Below are 20,188 nucleotides of genomic sequence, written 5' to 3' on the forward strand. Positions count from 1 at the left end.
CCCTTGCACACTGTGGTAGGATAGTTAGCACATTTCTGTCTCACATTTTTCCTAAAACGAAGGCTGTCTCTAATCTCACTCTTTCCACAAACCTTCATGCACTAAACTGAGCCAATGACACGAGAAGCTCATTTTGATTGTAATGGGTGTACTCTTGTCTTGTACATCATTTGTGGAACTGAAGTTGACTATTATAATGCAACGGATATGTAAATAACATTTATTAGTGACCTCTGTAAAATTGATTCCTTCTTTCCCTTTTCATTATAAAAGGAAACTTTATTTCAGAGTAGAAAGTGCATTGTCTGAACTTATCAACACCCTCTCTGTCCCTCCCCTCCCCAATTTGTTGCAGACCAGGATGAAAGAGCAGCTGAGCTCAGCAGGGAGCAGAATGAGAAAACCATCCGGAGCACGCAGACCGCGCTCCGCAATTTCCGAGAGTTCCTCATCTCCAAGTACCCTTCGGAAACAAGAGAGATTTATGTCATCCCTTGCAAGGAGCTGGATGCCTACCTGGCCTCTTTCTTTGTGGATGCTAGGCAGAAGGATGGGTCTGAATATGAACCCAACAGCTTGGCCAATTACCAGTGTGGACTTGAACGGTACCTAAAAGAACACAGGTATGGCTACAGCATCACCAGGGATAAGGAATTCAAGCGTTCCCAAGAGGCCCTGAAACAGAAGCAAATTGAACTCCGCTGCAAAGGAAAAGGAAACAAGCCCCACAAGTCCATGAAGCTCACCTTTGCTGATGAGCTCATTCTGCGGAAGAGGGGACTCCTAAGCCGCTATAACCCTGAGGGTCTGCTCAACCTCGTCTGGCTCAACAACACAAAAGCTTTTGGGCACTGCACAGGCTTCCATGGGTCCACCTTGAAGTGGGGTGATATCCGGCTCCGGGTAACAGAAACGGGGCTGGAGTACTTGGAGTGGATGGGTCAAGACGCTGGTGACCTGAATGCCAAAACCAAGAGAGGAGGGACGGACTCCCGTGTGTACGCCACCCAGCACGCCCCGCAGACCTGCCCCGTACAGGACTATAAGGAGTATGCCCAGCGGCGGCCTCCTGCCATGCGCTACGAGGATGCCCCTTTCTACTTGTCCATCAAGCCGGTTGTGAACTTGGCGGCTCTGCATTGGTACAACTGCCAGGCCCTCGGCAAGAACAAGCTGGCCAAGATGGTGAAGACCATGTGCGAGAAGGGCAACATTCCCGGCAGGAAAACCAACTTCAGTGTGTATCAGAGCTGCAGCACCTTGTCCGAGGCCCAGAGCAACCAGCTGGTGCTTATCTGCAACAATCTGAGCCAGCAGGCCGCCCAGTCGGTGGCTGGGCGCTCCAACAGTGGCAACTTCATCGTCTCCGCCTCCTATGACTCTTCCTCAGATACTGCTTGACCAGGTGGCTTGAGCACAATCCCAGTTGGGTTGCTGTGTCCAGAGAAAGTGTGATGATACACTGCTTCTCGTTCCCTTTCCTCTACCCTCAGTGTTAACTTTATAAAAATAGAAGTATATAATATATTTTTCTTTTTACAGATAAGCCAATGGAGATAGTTTAGTATTACTAACATAGTATTTATAGGCTTAAAACAGATGTACTTGTGGGTGATTAAATGTAATTACTGTTATAGACTTTACAAAACCAGAGTGGTTCTCAGGCAACACAAAGTAGAGAAGGAATTCCGTTCTTTAAAAACTGTCAGAAAGGAAACTGAGAGGCAGCCTAGACACTTGTGTCCTCAGCTTCTGCTTTTCCTTCCCACTCCACCTCTCATTTTTAGTCTACTTTTAATAAATGGCTTTATTTTTTAATTTTTAAAACTCTATTTTAATCAGGAGGCGACAATACTAAGTTTACTGCTTACACAAAACTGTATTCAGTCAGATCCAGAATATGAAAATGTTGATAGAAACTCCATATCAAAGTATTTATATACTTTTTCTTTTTAGCTTAATTAGAATTTTAGCTCCGGTGCCTCATTTTTTGCACTGTGTGAAAATCTAGATGTTTAGCTAACATCTTTTTTGGGGAAAAGGAGGTAGAAGGAGGGACTAAAGGTGCCATTCTTTTTGAAAGATAGATAATTTTTAAACAATAATGCAAAATCTAGTATTATGGCAAAAAAGACTGTTACATAGCTAATTTTTACTGTTGCGCTCGAACCTGGATGGGATTTCTTTTTGTTCCCTAGGAAATCAGTGTAAATGAAGTTTGATTATCAAATTTACAAGAAATTTTAAACTACCAAAGCTTTGAAAATGTTCCCAAGCATTAGATTGTGTATCAAGCAAAAAGAGAAGATAGGGAATGGAAAAAGTCTTGCTAAAAATCGAGAAGCACTATTCAAGACAACAAAAAAACTCATCGTCTTCAAAGCTCCAGCCCTTTGAATTATTTATTTATAAGCGTTAAACTTCAGTCTCTTTTCCCTGAGGGATTACTTGACTCTGCAGTTGAGATCAAAGGAATATTGACACTCATTTTAGGTAACATTTTGTTACCAGATTTAGCTGAATTCAAAGCATTCTTGAAAATGTGCAGTTTCTTCTACAGTAAATATGAGTTCATTTATCTGCAATATCCTGCAATTATAATAATAATAATTTTGCTTAAACAGCTTTCTGTGGTGGTTTTTCCAAGGTCCTTATTTTTAAGTCTGGAAGCCTGGGATTATTAGTTAAGATATTTCAATAACAAAATAAATTTAGACATTAGGACCGCAATAAAGATAAGCTAGATTCCTATCCTATATAATCATTAACACATAAAAAATCCAAATCTTAATTGCTTTGTTGGATCTGGGCATTCTATTGGGAAGTACTTATTCTTCAAGGCAACCTCATAATTCACATTAGCTAGGAAGGTGGGTGGTATTTTATGTATTAATTTATTGTACGACCAGGACAAGTTTCATTTTGATTTGCTTTGCTAAATCATCTCATTAACTCAGCTTTCCCATGGCTAGGCAGCTCTTTGCAACACTGAGTCATAAACATGTAAAGATCCAGTCCTCTAGGCTGTGACCTTTCCTTTGGCTGAGGAATGGGAAGTCTGCTGTGGACCTTGTGTGTTGGAATCAACTTCATTTTATGACTTTTCTTCCATAGAGAGGCATCTAGGAACAAAAAGAAAGGGCAGAAGATATCCTGCTTTATGTTTTTGTATTAATAATGATGATAGTCACCATTTTTGAGCCAGTGTGCATGCCAGCACCATGCTAAGTAACTTACCTGCATCACTTATATGAGTAATAGTTACTAATTGTATGAAAAGTAGAAAATAAAGATAAGCATGAAGAAAGCAAAATATATACTCATAAATCTGCTAGCCAAAAATAACCACTGTTAATATTTTGGTAAATACTTCTGCAGACATTTCAGTACATACATATTTATTTCTACATACTTTATCTTGAATCCTTTCAACAACTTTGAAAAGAAGGTGAGTTATCTCTATTTTACGTTGAGATCAAGACAGATCAGTTAGATTATAGCTAAAGAGATGGTACTGTCTGTCATCAACTCCAGAGTTTGTTTATTTACCTTTCTTGGTTCCAGCTCGTAATTAGTTTCCAGTGATTTGAGCCAGAGATGGGGACATGGTGTCTTCCCATCTCTCGAGGCTGGCTGGTTAAAAGGGATGCTGAGTGATCTTTCATGATGGCATCTTGTGTCCTGTAGTGCCCCCTCTTCTGTTCATTTTGAACCACAAGGCCTCTTTCTCCCCGTTCTCTTTACAAAACTTTTCCTGTTCTCCTTATTCTATAACTGGTTTAAAAGTGCACAAGACAGCCTGCTGTAAAATAACTCTTTTTTAAAAAAAGAAGGTTATTTTTACATAGGTTACCTCTCACGTTAAAAAGGTTTCTGTAAAACACAATGTGATTGTGCGTTTTATTTTTGCTTTGACATATTTTTAAAAATTCTTGATATGTTTTTGACAGCAAAGTAAGTGCTTGTGGTGAGCATGAAGGGCAGTCAGGATGCACTGGGAAAGCAGAAGTAGGGAATTTCGATCCCTCTTTATGTTTATTGAGGTACTAAAATGAAAATCTCTCTCCTGTTTAATCCTATTGCATTTTCATTTAGAACACAGTTAAATTGAGAATGTGATTATTTTTATTTATTTATATTTTGCTTTGATAACTCAAACCAAGTAGGAACATTGCGACATTTAGATTTAGAAAACTGTTTTCTGAAGAATGACTTGATAGAAGTTTAGGTGAATTACAGTATCTCTTTGGGTTAATTAGATTATGAAAAATTATCTGCAGCTACCTCTAAATTTTGCAGTTTTGTGTAAACAATGCCAAGGACATACTACTGCCAGATGCCATGTTTATTGTTACTTTAACTTAAAAAAAAATCATGTCCGTACTGTGGCAGTCATATATCCCCAAATTATACATGTGCTTTGGCAGAAATTCAACAGTCCAGCAGGTGTTCACTGCAACTGAATATGCTGCCTTTCCAGGCAATCCTGTGGTTCATACAAAAACAGTAAAACCATATTTGCAAAGTTTATACTTTAAGGTCAGTGTAATGTCTTGTAAGAAATTCTCCAGTACCCTTGACATGACTCTGGAAGTTTTGCACTGTCTACAACAAAAATGCCAAACCCATCTGTCTGCATTTGGATGACATAGCTGCATAATTCAATTTTTCATCTCTATTCATGTGAATGAGTGGCAATTGAAAACCATGGATGGTAGTAATTTTTTGAAAACCATAATGTTTGAAAAGGTTAGAGATACTCAGGATGTTTATTCAATATAGCTTATTCTTAAGATTCCATTTGTTATCATGGTTAGGGCTGGTATGAATATGATTCATAATACATCAGCTATTTAAAATATTCATTTTATAATTATTTTTCCCTATGTTAAATTTTCTTTATGTAAATTCACTTTTCCCTATGTTAAATCACTTCTTATCTACAAAAAAATAGTCTGAATTTTCCAGCCTAGGTTAGGTCTCTGGTTTTTCGATTAGATCATTGTTAGCTGAAACTTTTGTCACATTAACTTGCCTGAGACATGTGGCTTAGCTTCCAGATGCCGTGACGTCAGATGACTTCCTGAGACGAAAATTTACAGTCATATCAACAAATATTTGAGCACCTAGTGTCTAGACTCTGGGAAGGGTACGAAGATGTGTAAAATAGTTTCCTGCTCTCAAAGAATTTAGAAAAGATACTGTAACAGAAGGTTCATTTCATTTTTGAGGGCCTAGCAAGAAACTCTGTGCCCATACTATTTTGCAGTTTTTCAAACTTTGTATTCATGCAGTTTGTCTGTTATTTAGCCGTTGAATATGTTGGTTTGTATAGAATACATAGTACTGCTTTGAATATTTTGTGGAGAATCTTCCTTAGAGCCTGTTTTAAAATCAGTGAAAAGGCAAAGCTATTTTGACACCATCCCTTGTGTTCACATATGTGCGCACATGCGTACGAATGGGCAGATGAACATGAGTGCCTGTCGTTTATTGAGTACTTACAATGCACCGTAGTACTAAGTGCTTCTATAAGTTATTTCACTTAATTCTCCCCATAGTCCTATGAAGGTATCATTATTTCTCTTTTGTAAATGAGGAAATCCAGAGAAGTCAAATGGTTTCCCACATCACAGTTAATACATAAGAACATCAGGATCTGAAACTAGATCCAGATACCATTAAACACTGTCCTTTTCTACTGTAGCTGCTTGTTCACAAAGTGACTTGCTGTGCTTCTGTAGACACTCTTAAGTGATAAATTATAAATGACATCCCTGATGTAATAAAGTCATCAATATTCATTCAACTCCCTGTTGACTGAGAGTAGTGCCATCACCTGGCATGTTTGTTAGCACAACGTTATTTAGGCCCCATTACTGGAGTTACTTTGAGATGGGACATTCAGCAGAGTTTTGTTTCCTCCTGGCCATGAGTAGAGAGCAAAATTTTGCGTCACTCATTAAAGAACACTTAATTTTGTCATACAGGTGAGTGTATATGTGCACAAGTAATATTTTTAAAAGTGATTGTCATTTGTTTTTTACCCCAAATAAAGCCCAACCAGATTTCAAGAGAGTTCCTTGTAACTCAGACAGGGAAGAGGGGAGGTTCTAGGCAGAGGGAACACCTCTCAAAGCTAGAAGCTGATGTTACCATCCACCAGACACTCAACTACTGGTTGCTGGGGAGTCTGGTCTTGCCTGCAAATTTGGTGTCAACAAATTAACAATATTTATTAGAGGATTTTGTTGTTATTATTGTGGGTTTTTTAAATTAGTCAAGATTGTTTTTAACAGAAAACTTTTGGAGAAATAACTCTCCTTATGATTCTCAGAATTAGAGATGGGCTGTGAAACCATTCAGATTTTTTCTAGTTTGATTATCTCCACAGTTCAACATATTAGAGACAAACACTTCTGATTTTAATCATCTTTCTTCTGACTGCTTTTATTTATAAGAAAGGAGTTTTTCGATCTTTTTTCTCTAGCCAAAATAAAGCTGTAAGACTTAGCATCTATAGATTAAAAACTCTCTACCATGTGGTAAAGGAAATAAATTTCCAAGCCTAGGGGAAAAATCAAGGGGAATATATGATAATTTGTTACAGTAAGGTATTTTTTGAAAGATCCATTCATGAAAAAATAGAAATACTAAAGAATTGACAAGTTCTCTATCAGTTTTAATAGATTTTTCTCAAATAGAATTTCTTAATAATACAAGATATATCTTGACATGTCTGCCATATGATATGGTGCAGATAGAGTGTTACTTATTAAGAAACACGCCATTGGCAGGGGCATCCTCAATTGTTTTTTATTTTTCACTTAATGCGTGATATTCAAACATTACTTCTCTTCCCTACTTGGCTCTGGCTGAGATGATACGAATGCATAGCCTTTCATAAGGCAAAGTGATGAAGATAGGATGATGTTTAAGAGATCCTTGCCATGGAATATAACTGAGATAAAGAATTATACTGCATATATTATCCTTTGGTTGTTGGTGTGTTTCTAATGATATAAAAACAGAAAAGGGGGGGGGGGTAAACTGCCAACAACTCTGATTTCTCTTTTCTAAACAGAGAAAAGAAAGATAATCAAAATTTCTTATCATCCATCCTATTTGTAAAATTGACTAATTGGGCCTGCCCAAGCTGAAGGAAAGACCTGATTTGGTATTGAAGTTTGCATTATTTTTAAAAAGATAACATTTTAATACATTTAAGTTGAGTTTTTATGTAAACCATGACTTTGTTGAATTAGAGTCAGAGTACTAATTAGGTCAGAGTACTAATTTGATCAGAATATTAATTAGGTGAGAGTGTTAATGTTAGCCATCCTCTTTGTTAAGTTATAGTCCTAGAGGCTGGACCTGGAAAGGACCCCAGACATCATCCAGCTGGTGGTTTTCAGTGCCGTGAAGAATAGGAGCCACCATGTCCTCTTTGGGGGAGGAGGCAAGGAGATGGAGACGGCAGCACATCCTCAAACAGGGATTCCCCAGGAACCCTCACGCTCCCCATGCCGCCACCCTCCCACATTGAGACTCACTAGGCTGAATGAGCTCTTACCTCTTACACATCCTTCATGCGCTGGGCTGGAAAATAAGATTGACAACGTCTGATCTAATTCACTCCTCTTTTTTTACACAAGAGGTAAACAGCCCCAGAGAGATTACATGAATGCCCAGGTGCAAAGGCCTAGTTAGAGTCAGAGCCAGAACTAGAACCAGGCACCCTGACTTCCAGCCCATAGTTAGAGTTTAGGGAGGAAAAACAACCCTACCTTTCTACCAAGTTAGAAAGGGTATTCTTTTCTTGTTTTCAAGGTTGTAGTCATTTTTTAAGCCCTGAGTCAAGTTTCTATTAGTAGAAACAAGCTCCCTGTTTACAAATAGGCTGTTTTTTGCATATGAATTTTCGCTTTTCATTGTGTAGTGTTATATCTTGATTATAGCAACTTCTTTTGAAATTTGATGGGTTAATCTCTAAAGATAATAGTTCTCTTTCTTATTTTAACAAACATCTCTCAGCCTACCCCATTTATATTTAGTTTTCATTTATGGAGAGGAAACAAACTTCAGTTTTCAAGTATATGAATTCCAGTTACAGATTATAAACTAAAAAGTAACTTTTTATTTAATTTGCTGTTCATTTGATTACCCAGCTACCTAGCATCTATATTATTGGTTTTGAATGTAGTCTACAGTATCCTTTTTTAGTCTATGGAAAATTTAAAAAATCATCTTGAAGGTTTGGGACATATCTTTAATCAAAAGCATCAAATTTCTATCAACTTCTATCAATTAGGATGTTTCTGAAGTGAATTTATTTAAAGATAGAAAGGGGAAAGTAAATGGGAACTAAAAGAGACCTATAGCAGGAAGATGTAGAAATACAAAGTATTTGTAAATTTTCGTACTATTCTGCTTCTAAAAAGGAATTCAAGCATAAATGTTAAAAGAACTTCACAAATTTTTATTTTGCAAATAATATTTACTAGATCATAGTTGAATAAGAAAGATGAAACTCTAGCATGTAAAAAGGTACAATAGAATTATTTGTCTTTCGAATGCAGTGTTGAATTTTGCTAGACTTCTAATGTTCTTCTTTGTATTACACTGGAATTAGAGAGCATTTTTACATTATACATTCATTTCAAAGACCTTTGAAAATGCTTTGGCATAATTTATTTATTTGTGGTAAATAGATTTAGGAAGACATCAGCAATATCAAATCCTAACAGTAATTGTGCATACTGTATTTAAGTGATTTTTATGCTTGTTTGCTTTCTGTAATTCTTACATTTTATAAATCAAATACCTTAGTATACTTCCACTAGAAGTTAATTTATAATTGATTATTTATACTGGATGAAATAGCAAGTCCATTTTAGTATTAACCACTCAGATTAACTTTATCTAACTGAATTTTTATATCTACAATCCATTATATTACAACTTTTTAAATAGCATTTATAACAAGAGAACTTTTGTTTTATAAAGTGTTTGTTACAAAAAAAAATCTTGCCAAAAACCATGACAATTTCTATGCATTGTGTAATACTGAGTGATGTCATTGTTGAGGTTTTGCATGTCGTCGTAGTTGCCCTTTCATATGTGTGTTTTTGGTATTTATGTGGAATTGGTAACCATTGCTGCTATCACTTATTGTAGTTAAACTGAAGAACTGTGCTAAGAGGCTGTGCCAGGCAACATTTGTATGTGTGGTTTGTGAAAGTATGTACTTAGTTGTTTAATATCTTGAGCCAGCACTTAGTGGCCTCTACAGAAGGAAATATTGTAGTTGTCAAGTGTTGCCAACTTCACAATCTCGTTTCATGTGAATAATTCCAGGTCACCTTTTCTTCTACACCTTCCCCAACTCTCTGAAAGGGAAATGTTTGCAAAAAGAGAAAGCAAGAATTCTGAACTTTTCCAGTGCTCTCCCTACCTTAAATCTTTTTTTCCTTCCTGATACTTGAGCACCTTACAGAGAAATCCAATAGAATGACAATGTAGCAGCATAATTTCCCTTGACCTGAATAATTTTTAGGTTGAACAGTGTAATAACAGAACTAAGAGGTACATACATTATTTTTGGTAGTTATTATGGCTTATTGTTTGAATTGCATTTAATAAGGATATTGAGTATTTTCATTTTATTTATAGGGGACCATGGAAACCTCAGAGTTTCCAAATGTTAACTTTTTTTTTGGTGAGGAAGATTGGCCCTGAGGTAACGTCTGTTGCCAGTCTTCCTCTTTTTTTTTTTTTCCTTCTCAAAGCCCCAGTACATAGTTGTATATCCTGGTTGTAGTTCTAGTTCTTCTATGTGGGATGCCACCACAGCATGGCCTGACAAGTGGTGTGCAGGTCCACACCCAGGATCTGAACCCCAGGCTGCCGAAGCAGAGCGTGTGAACTTAACCACTCGGCCATGGGGCCAGCCCCCCAAATATTAACTTTTATATTCAGCATTTGCATAGACTTATTTAACATTGGGTTGCCTTATGGTCATCAGAATTTTTCATGCCCGCCTGTCTTCAATATGTTTCCTGGTATTTCCAGCTTGCCTCAGCAATCCCAAACAAACTCTGAAAGTAGAGCGAAAGTTATTTCAGTGGATTAATTCTATACGTTGTTAAAATTCACCATGGGCGAAATATCATCATACTTTATTTATACTCTTAAAATGGAAAGGAAACTGTTATAAAATATTAAGAAAAGGAGCATACTTCCCTGAAGTCCCTTTTTACGCCAAAACTCCTCATAGTGCAGGGTTTCATTCTGTGTTCAATGGGTTTATAATGGTAAGATTCCTTTAATAAAGGGATAATCTCCTGCGTTATATAGAGGCTTTTTGTGTGGCTGTCAGAGACATGGCGACAGCCAATGCTGTGTTTGGAAACATTGCTGCTGAAATTGATGATTTAATTCTGAGAGTATTAAAACTAATTCATCAGGGCCCCGGCCACTTCTTTGCTTAAAGGAAAAGCAAGGCGTCTTTTAAGTGTGGGGCTTTTCTCCCGGATATGCTTTAAACATTGACCCCTCAGTGGAGGTGACAGAGCAATAAAAGGAAATTCACTTGTGCTTGTTCTAAAGAAGTTCTGCCCCCGTCCAGTGGCCTCCAGAGTGACACTGAAGTATTTCCTGATTCCTGCATCGGGAGTTTTCAGGCAAGGTCTCTGTACTCGGAATTCCTTTTATATTTTGGACACCAAAGATTATGGCATGATGTATGCTGATGATTAACACTTTCTGTTAGATAGCAAGGGGCACGGTTATTTGAATCCTGCTCTTGCTGTATTTCCCCCCTTTGAGTCTTCTGTACATTTTGTATGTCTGTTCTGAGGCCTTTATGCCTAGGGAAACTTTTTAATCAAATAATTCATATATTTATTAGGTTTCTAAGTTATAGAGTTATGTTTCCACCATGACTTTAAACTTTTTTTCACTGCTCAAGTTAGACATAAATTTGCCAGATCAGCCTCATGGTGAGCAATAATTTGTACCTTTTTTGTTGTAATCTGAAAATGTAACCATAACCCTATAGGCCTGAAACCTGCTGAGAGAATGACTGGAAGCATTTTGGATTCAGCAGAATCACTGTATGTGATTCATTTATCTGCCAAAATGAAGAGCTTTGGTGGTTTAGTAGAGTGAATTCTGTATTCAAGTTAAATAACTTCTTCCATCTTTCTTAGAACTTATAAGAATGGTTTTAAGATTCCTTTTACTCTACCACTTAAGAAGTTAATTGGGAATAAAAAGGTGGATTTACCACTTTAGTCAGTATAACTTAACACCATGTGTCTGTTTAGAAATATAAACACAATTAATACTTAGGAAAATTTTATGAAGAAGCATAGTACTGTTGTTTGAAGATGTGTTTACTTTCCCCCTTACTTGATAGATTACCGTTTTTGATATATTTCCTGGCCACTGACTTTTAACTGATTTACATGAGAAAACTACATGTGTGCCTGTTCACTCTAATCATATTTAAAATTCTCTTTTTAAGCTGCTACAATTATAATTTATGAAAGAAAGAGGAGAAAGGTGAATTGAAATGGAGGGAAATTTCTGTTAATATGTTAAAATGTGTGACTGTGATACTCTTGGTTAATTAATCCTCTGCTAGTTGCTATTTGTAATAATATGATAGAACTTTTTTGGTCTATGAGAGTATACTATTGGTTGCATTTTTATTTTGCTGCTCACTGATCTTTTACACTGAGATGTTTTCATCTTTCTCAGCCCACTGTTTTTGCTTCATATTTGTCTGGTACTTGTGCTCCAAATAAAATTCTAGTTTTATGTCCCAGTGGTTTATTCCCTTGTGTGTACAATGTTTGCCTCTAATGTAGTGTAATTTTCTATTGTTTTCAGTATTTGTTGGTACAGCCTGAAACTTATGGAAATAGGAAAAACAATCCAATAAAATCGGCTAATGAGCATGAGTGATGTCTCCATCATGAGAGCATGCTTTCATCACAGTATTTTGTCTGTCTTTGGGTATAACCAGTCTTCATTCATTTAATAAATGGTTTTCTGCAAAGCTGACTGGTTTTTGTAGCTACAACAAACAGTTTAAAAAACAAGTTAAAACACATTTTGGAAAAAAAAAATTCTCCTGGTCACTGCATTGGCTCCAAGATATAGTGAGAGCATATTGAGCAAAGCGTTCCGTGTCAAGTGTTGTTTCTAACTCCTGAGGAAGGGGGCGTGGTGGAGAAGCATTCCTACCTGTGAGCGCTCAGACACAGCCCACAGGGTAGGGAAGACACGCTAGGAACGCGCTTACAGCGAATTGATCCTGTGCTTCCTGGAGCTCCAGGCCCAAAAATCCTGCTAACGGAGCAGGAGGTTCCACCGCTAACTCTGTCTGTCTGTCTGTCTAACTGTCTAATGTAGAGCTCTGGTGGCCAATCGTGCCAAGTTATACCAAGCTAAGGAGATGTCGGGTTCCAGACTTCGTTTTTAGGAAAATCTTTTTGGTCAGATACAGTTCTGCATGTGCCATTTGTTGCATTTAGCGCAATTGACAGTCTTCTTTGAGCAGAATAGGAATGGTGGTTGAAAATGATCATAATTAAGTATTAACTTCAGACATCTTTGTTGTGTCACTAGAACTGTTTAATAAAGAAGAGCATATTAAAACACCAGAAAATACCATGTTTTCTCTCACAGTCAGTTCTTTTGCAGAAATGCAAATGTATTTGTTTCATATCTATGAATAATCCACCAAAATCTTTACTCATAGAAACCTGAATATTCCAAGTAGAAATAATGACCGAATTTTTGTATTATAGTATTTTAAATTGTATTAAAGTTACTTTATAAATAGTAACTTAGTTTATGTTTTTAGTACTTCAAGAAGCAATGAATTCATCTTTAAATGTGTTTATAAGTTACACATTTAAATTTTATTTCCCCGGTAGGGGAAGAATATTAGAATTCAAATTGAGTAATATTTAGCCTACAATTCGGAAAATATTTTTTTGAAGTTTTATTTATTTTAAATTTATTTATAGTAATCTTTTCCAAGAAGATTTTAAATGACTAAAATGGCTGATGTGTATAAAATACTTAATGTTGGCAATATGTCATCTGAAAAGATAACGTTAAAAGCAAACATTGAATTTGGTGGCAAACACTTTCAGACCAAACTTGTTTTTTAAAAAGGCATTTTCTTTGTTAAAACTTATAATATTTTTTAAATGTTAAGGCAGTAAATAAATATTCATTGTGAATAATTTGGCAAATACTAATAAAATAGGAAGTAAAAATCACAGGAACCTTAGTACCCATAAATAACAACTTTTAACATTTTGGCGTTTTATTTTGGAATTTTTTATGCATAAATGTACTTCAAAAATTGTAGTCAAACCGTATTTACTATTTTATATATTTATAAAAGATGTTTAGCCTTTGAAAGTGTGATTATTATCTAGCTACATAGTTTTCTGTTGCGTAGTGGGCCCAAAATCTATTTTACAATGCTTTTGTTGCATTGGATTTGTTTCCAGTTTTTTCCTTTTGTAAATTTGCTTTAAAGAACATCCTCGAGTATACGTTTTTGTACATACATCTGATTAAATCCTTAGGACAAATTTTGAAAAGAGGAATTCCTGAGTCAAAAAGAACATTTAATTTGCTTTTCCTACATATACATTTCCAAATTCCTAGGGATTTTTATAACTTGCAAGAGTAATATATGCATATTGTCAATCTTAAAAGTCCCGCAAAAGTAATTACTAACCAATGTGATGTGTACCTTTCCAAATTTTTTTTTAGACTAGTGCAAGTTCCCCTGTACCCTAGCCATCGTTTAGATATGGACCTTTTTGTATTTTTGGCAGTCTGGTAAATGAAGTACATCTTATTTTGGTTATAATGTCTGACTATTATTTTTTTTCCTTCTTTTTTTTAAAGGTATGCTTTTTTTTTTTGTGAGGAAGATTGGCCCTGAGCTAACATCTGTTGCCAATCTTCCTTTTTTTTCCTTCTTCTTCTCCCCAAAGCCGCAGTACCTAGTTGTATATCCTAGTTGCAAGTCTTTCTAGTTCTGTGTGGGATGCCGCCACAGCATGGCTTGATGAGTGGTGATAGGTTCGTACCCAGGTTCCAGACCAGCAAACCCTGGGCTGCCGAAGCGGAGTGTGTGAATTTAACCGCTATGCCACCAGGCCAGACCCTATCTGAATATTAATGCCTTTTATTATTTGTACTTCTATGAATAATTGCCTGTCATATCCTGGGCCTATTTTCTGGTGAATTATCTTTTTTTCCAGTTGACTTGTAGGAGCTTTTCATATGTACTTTGTCACTTTATGTGTTAGAAATATTTTCTCCAGGTCTGTTTATTATCTTTTAAAATTTATTCAATGCAGAACTTTTGAATGTTTATGTTGTCTTACTTGCTCATCTGTTTTTTGTACCTCTGGGTTGTTTTGTGCTGAGAAAGCCTTTCCTTCTCCCAAAGTCATGAAAATTGTTTTCTTTTTGGAAACAGCTTTTTGAAAAAAGATCCATTTGGAAATATGTTATCTATGTGTAGTATGAAATAGGAATCTGAATTTGTTTTTGTTTTTATTTTTTCCTTTTTCTCCCCAAAGCTCCCTGGTACATAGTTGTATATTCTTAGTTGTGGGTCCTTCTAGTTGTGGCATGTGGGATGCCACCTCAGTGTGGCTGGATGAGCTGTGCCATGTCCAAGCCCAGGATCCGAACCGATGAAACAGTGGGCCACTTGCAGTGGAGCGCACGAACTCAACCACTCGGCCACTGGGCTGGCCCCTGAATTTGTTTTTGTTTTTTCAACTCAGTAGCTTATTATCTCAAAGCATTTATTGGAGAGTCCATTCTTTCCCCAGCAGTTTAAATTGAAGTCTTTATTATATACTCAATTTGCATATTTACACAGATCTTTTCTGGACTCTCTTCTATAGCTTTGATCTATTTGTCTATTTCTTTACAAGAACTTAACACTTTAAATTATTGCAGTGTTGGGGCCAGCCCAGTGGCCTAGTGGTTAAGTTTGCATGCTCTGCTTCAGTGGACTGGGGTTTGTGAGTTTGGATCCTGGGCACAGACCTACACACCACTCATCAAACTATGCTTTGGCGGAGTCCCACAGGCAAAACAGAGGAAGATTGGCACAGATGTTAGCTCAAGGACAATCTTCCTCAAGCAAAAAGAGAAAGATTGGCAACAGATTTTAGCTCAGGGCCAATCTTCCTCAAGAAAAAATAAATTATTGCAATGTTATAGTACATGTTTATATTTTTTAGGGCAAGGCCTCCCAATTATTGCTTTCAAAATTGCCTTCCTTTTCTTATGCATTTACTCTCCTAGATAAACTTTAGGATCACCCTGACAAGTAACAATAAAAAGGGGGATTTTAATCAGAATTACATTGAATTAAAGGTTACTTGAAGAAATTAAACATCTTTATAATATTGAGCCTTCCCATCCAGGTGCATGGTATAAGTCTTCATTTATTAGGTTTGTATATACATTTTTAATTTTGAGTTTTTTGAAAGTTTTCTCGTTGAGTTATAAAGACAGAAAAGTGCGCAAATCATTAGTGTACAGCTTGCTTATTTTTATGAAGCAAACGTTTTGCTGTAATAACCCAGAGGAAGAACACAGAACATTACCTGAACCTCAGAGCTTTCCCTCATACGCCCTCCCTTTGTTGCCTCCCTAAGATAACCACTGTATTACTTCACAATGGGCTCATTTTATCTGTTTTCGGATTATATAAACGGGCTGTTTCAGTCTGTCTTGCTGCTTTTGCTTAACATTGTGTATGTGGGACTCATTCATGTTTCTGCATGGAGTTCATTCCCGTAGTCCGTTCCTTGTTGTTACTGTATAATAATTCATTGTATAAGTAGTTGAAGTTTCATATGCATTCTCTTGTTTATGGATATAGGGTTATTTCCAGTTTGGGGCTATTTATTATTAACTGTGCTTTTATGAACACTCATGAACACTCATACCTATGTGCCTTTTAGAAAACATATCTACACATTTCCGTTGGGTCTATATTCAGCTATAGCATTGCTGGCTCAGAGAGCAGGTGTGTGTTCAACCTTAGCAGATACTGCCACTCAGGCTACAGAGTGGTGGTACAGACCAAGGACTCCGCCAGCTGAGGAGGAGCGCTCCTGTGGCTGCACATCCTCAACTCTTGGGATTTGCAGGTTTTGTTTTTCGTTTTAGACCTTTTGGTGAGTGTGTTTTAATTTATATTTCCTGAAATATTAATGGTGCTTCTTATCTTATGCAGTGCTCATTCGTGTTTGTCCATTTTTAAGTGGATTATCTGCTTCTAATTGATTTGTCAGGTATCTACACTTCACATATCTTTCCCACTATGTGGCTTGCCTTTTCACCCTCTTGATGGTGCATTTTGAGAAATCTTTTTAATTTTAGTGACATCCAATTTAGCAATCTTTTGGAGTAGTAATATTGATGTCCTGTTTAAAAATATGTACCCACCCTGAGGTCATAAAAATGGTCTGCTATTTTTTCATCCAGAAGCTTTATTGTTTTACCTTTAGGTCATGATTCATGTGGAATTGTTTTTTTGTTTATGGTGTGAGGTAGGCATTCAGTTTGCTTGGATTGTGTCATGGATTTTTTTTTTTTTTGGTCTGTGTTTATGAGCTGTGTTGGCTTTGTTATTTTCTTTTATTGTATTGTCCTTGCTATATTTTTATAGAAAAATTATGCTGTCCTATAAAAGAAATTGAGTAGTATTCCTTCTTTTGCTATTCACTAGCAGAATTTTTAGGTTTGGCATTATTTCCTGCTTAAATGTTAAAAGAATTTACTGGTGAAATCCATCTGAACCTGAAGGATTTTTGTGATATTTTAAATTGTAGATTCAACTTCTTTAATGGGCGTAGGACTATTTAAATTTTATGTTTCTTGTTCAGTTTTGGTAAGTTGTGGCTTTTCTAGATATTTGTCCATTTTATCCAAAATTTCAAATTTACTGACATCAAGCTGTTCATAATATCTTTCTACTGTCTTTTTAATGTCTATAGGATCTGTAGTGTTAACCCCCTTTTCATTCCTAGTGTAGTAATTTGCACCTTCTCTCTTTTTTTCTTACTAGTTTATTAATTTTGTTAGTCTTTTCAAATCTATCTCTTGGCATTCCTTTTTTTATTGTAAATTTCTTTCCTATTTCATTGATTTCTGTTCTTAAGCATATTGTTTCCTTCTTTTTACTTTTCTGGATACATTTGTTGTTCTTTCTATGATTTCCTTTTACAGTTGCTGTTCAACCTTTCTTCTTTTCTAATCTCTGAATTTAATGCTATCATTTTCTCTATAGACACTGCAATAACTACATCCCACAACTTGGACATATTATATTGTTATTCAGTTTGAAATATTTTCTAATTCCTGTTGATTTTTTTCTTTCACCAAGGGTTTATTTAGAAGAATATTACCACCGAATTATCAAAAGTTCTCTTTTTGTAATGGATTTCTATTTTAATTCTCCTGATATTCTGAATGATTAATCCTTTGATATGTTCAGACTTGCTTTGTGTTCTAGTCTTTCTGTTTTGGTAAAAGTGCCGTGTACCTTTGAAAAGAAAGCGTAGTCTGCAGTTGCTGGCTGTGTTCTTTGTATTCAATTAGGTCCAGTTTGATATTTGCATTATTCAAATCTTCTATATCTGTACTGTTTTTTCTGTCTGCTTGTTCTGTCAGTTATGGGAAAGGATGTTTTTTGCTTTTCCTTTTTATGTTTTTTTTTTTAAAGATTTTACTTTTTCCCTTTTTCTCCCCAAAGCCCCCCAGTACATAGTTGTATATTCTTCGTTGTGGGTCCTTCTAGTTGTGGCATGTGGGACGCTGCCTCAGCATGTGTTGATGAGCAGTGCCATGTCCGCGCCCAGGATTCGAACCAACGAAACACTGGGCCGCCTGCAGCGGAGCGCGCGAACTTAACCACTCGGCCACGGGGCCAGCCCCTTCCTTTTTATGTTTTGAGGCTGTGTTATTATGTCCATACAAATCTAGGATTGTTATATCTTTCTGTTAAGTTTTGAAACGTCCTTCTTTATTTCTTATAATATTTCTTGCCTTAAAGTCTGTTTTGTCTGATATTCTGTAGTTACACCAGCTTTCCTTTCTTTATTGTGCACATAGTATACATTTTTTTCATCCTTTTGTTTTCAACTTTTTTTTTTTGGTGAGGAAGACTGTCCCTGAGCTAATGTCAGTGCCAGTCTTCCTCTATTTTGTATGTGGGAAGCCACCACAGCATGGCCTGATGAGTAGTGTGTACATCCACACCCACAAACCCTGGGCCACCAAAGCAGAGCGTGTGAACTTAACCACTACACCATAGGACTGGCCCCTGTTTTCAACTTTTAACCTATTTATTCCTATGTGTAAGAAGCATATATTGCTGAGCTTTGTTTCTTTATCCAGAGTGACATTTATCTGTTAGTTGGAGTACTGAATCTGTAATAACCAATACATTTAGGTTTAATTCTATCATCTTATTTTTTTTCTTTGTCCCATCTATCCTTTGTGCCTTGTTTTTGCTTAAGCAAGTCTTTTTTATACCATTTTCCTTCTCTATCAACTTATGTTATAGATTCGTTTATTCTTCTTTTAGTGGTTCCCATGGAGATTCAAATATGCATCTTTGCATTGTTGAAGTTTACTTTAAATTAGTATTTTCATCATTTTCCAGACAATGCAAGGACCTGTCAACACTAGCTCCAGTTATCCCCTTTTGTGCTATTGTAATGAATATTAATTCTCTGTGTATTTAAAGCTCCACAAGGCATCATTAGTATTGTTTCAAACAGCTGTGTTCATTTAGATGCATCTACATATTCACTCTCTCCAGTACTCTTTATTTTTTTCTATATTAATGTGCTTCCCTCCTGGATTATTTCCTTTTACCTGAAAAACTCCCTTTATTATCATTTAGTACTTGACTGCTGATAACAAATACGTTCATTATTTTGTGTGACTACCTCTGTATTTCACATTTACTTTTGAAGGATGCTTTGGGTAGTATAAATTCCAGACTTGGAGTAATTTTCTTTCAGCACAGTAAAGATAGCATTTGTCTTCTGGCTTCTGTCATTTCAGCTGAAAAGTCAGTCAGTCTGTTGTTGCTCCATTGAAGGTGATTCTTCCTTTTCTTCCAGTTTCTTTTAGAATTTTCTCATTGTTTTTGGTTTTCAGTATTTTTTTTTTAAATATATTTATTTATTTATTCCTGTTTCTCCCCAAAGCCCCCTGGTACATAGTTGTATATTCTTCATTGTGGGTCCTTCTAGTTGTGGCATGTGGGACGCTGCCTCAGCGTGGTTTGATGAGCAGTGCCATGTCCGCTCCCAGGATTCGAACCAACGAAACACTGGGCCGCCTGCAGCGGAGCGCGCGAACTTAACCACTCAGCCACGGGGCCAGCCCCGGTTTTCAGTATTTTTACTATGATGTGCCTGGGTTTTATTTTCCTTGTATTTATTTTGCGTGGTTTATAAAGCTTCTTGGATCTTTAGATTGATGTATTTTATTTTTGATAATTCTCATCCAGTATTCTTTAAATATTGCTGCTTCTCCTTCCTCTCTTCTCTATTTGAGACTGTACTTAGGAATATGTTAGACCTTTCCACTGTGTCCCATAAAGCTATTATGCTCTTTTATGTTTTCTTTATTCTCTTCTCTCTCTGCTCCAACTTGTGTATTTTCTATTGACCTTACTTTCAGTCACAAATCTTTTATGTTATATATGTCACATCTGCTTGTTACCCCATCTGCTGAATTCTTAATTCATTATGGTATGTTAATAATTTTTAAAATTTTGAAACTTTCAAACTAGAAAAAGTTGCAAGTGCATTACACAGAACATTTTTTTTCTTAAGCCATTTTGAAATTAAGTTGCAACCTCATGCATTATTACCTTCAAGAGATTTTGTGTGATTTTCCTACAAACAGGGACATTCTCCTACATAACCATAATATAACGGTCAAAATTAGGAAATTAATAAAGATGCATTATTGCTATCTATTCTCATTGAAGTTTTGCCAGTTGCCCCAACAGTATCCTTTACTGGAAAAGGATCCAATTCAGAATCATGTATTGTGTTTAATTATATCCTGTTCCTCTGTCTTTCTTTGATTTTCCTTA

The 20,188-nt window shown here is 36.2% G+C and overlaps 1 protein-coding gene across 6 annotated transcripts in view; it reads left to right on the forward strand.

The window, feature by feature from the left end:
* The window catches only part of KIAA1958, a 205,068-nt gene that overhangs the window by 132,803 nt on the left and 52,077 nt on the right, over window positions 1–20,188 (forward strand). For 2 of the 6 annotated variants that reach the window (XR_011432576.1, XR_011432575.1), the window contains exon 3: window positions 356–1,405. The exons of 3 other annotated variants lie outside the window; for them this stretch is intronic. Coding sequence is in view for 1 of the 3 variants with exons in the window: in XM_070251359.1 (XP_070107460.1) it covers window positions 356–1,401 (1,046 nt within the window). In the remaining 2 variants the exon portion in view is untranslated. Of the gene's footprint in view, window positions 1–355; window positions 2,622–20,188 lie in introns of those variants that run through there. One more of the 6 variants, XM_070251359.1, reaches the window with a different exon arrangement.

This window comes from Equus caballus, chromosome 25, assembly GCF_041296265.1.
Source record: "Equus caballus isolate H_3958 breed thoroughbred chromosome 25, TB-T2T, whole genome shotgun sequence".
Classification (NCBI taxonomy): Eukaryota; Metazoa; Chordata; class Mammalia; order Perissodactyla; family Equidae; genus Equus; species Equus caballus.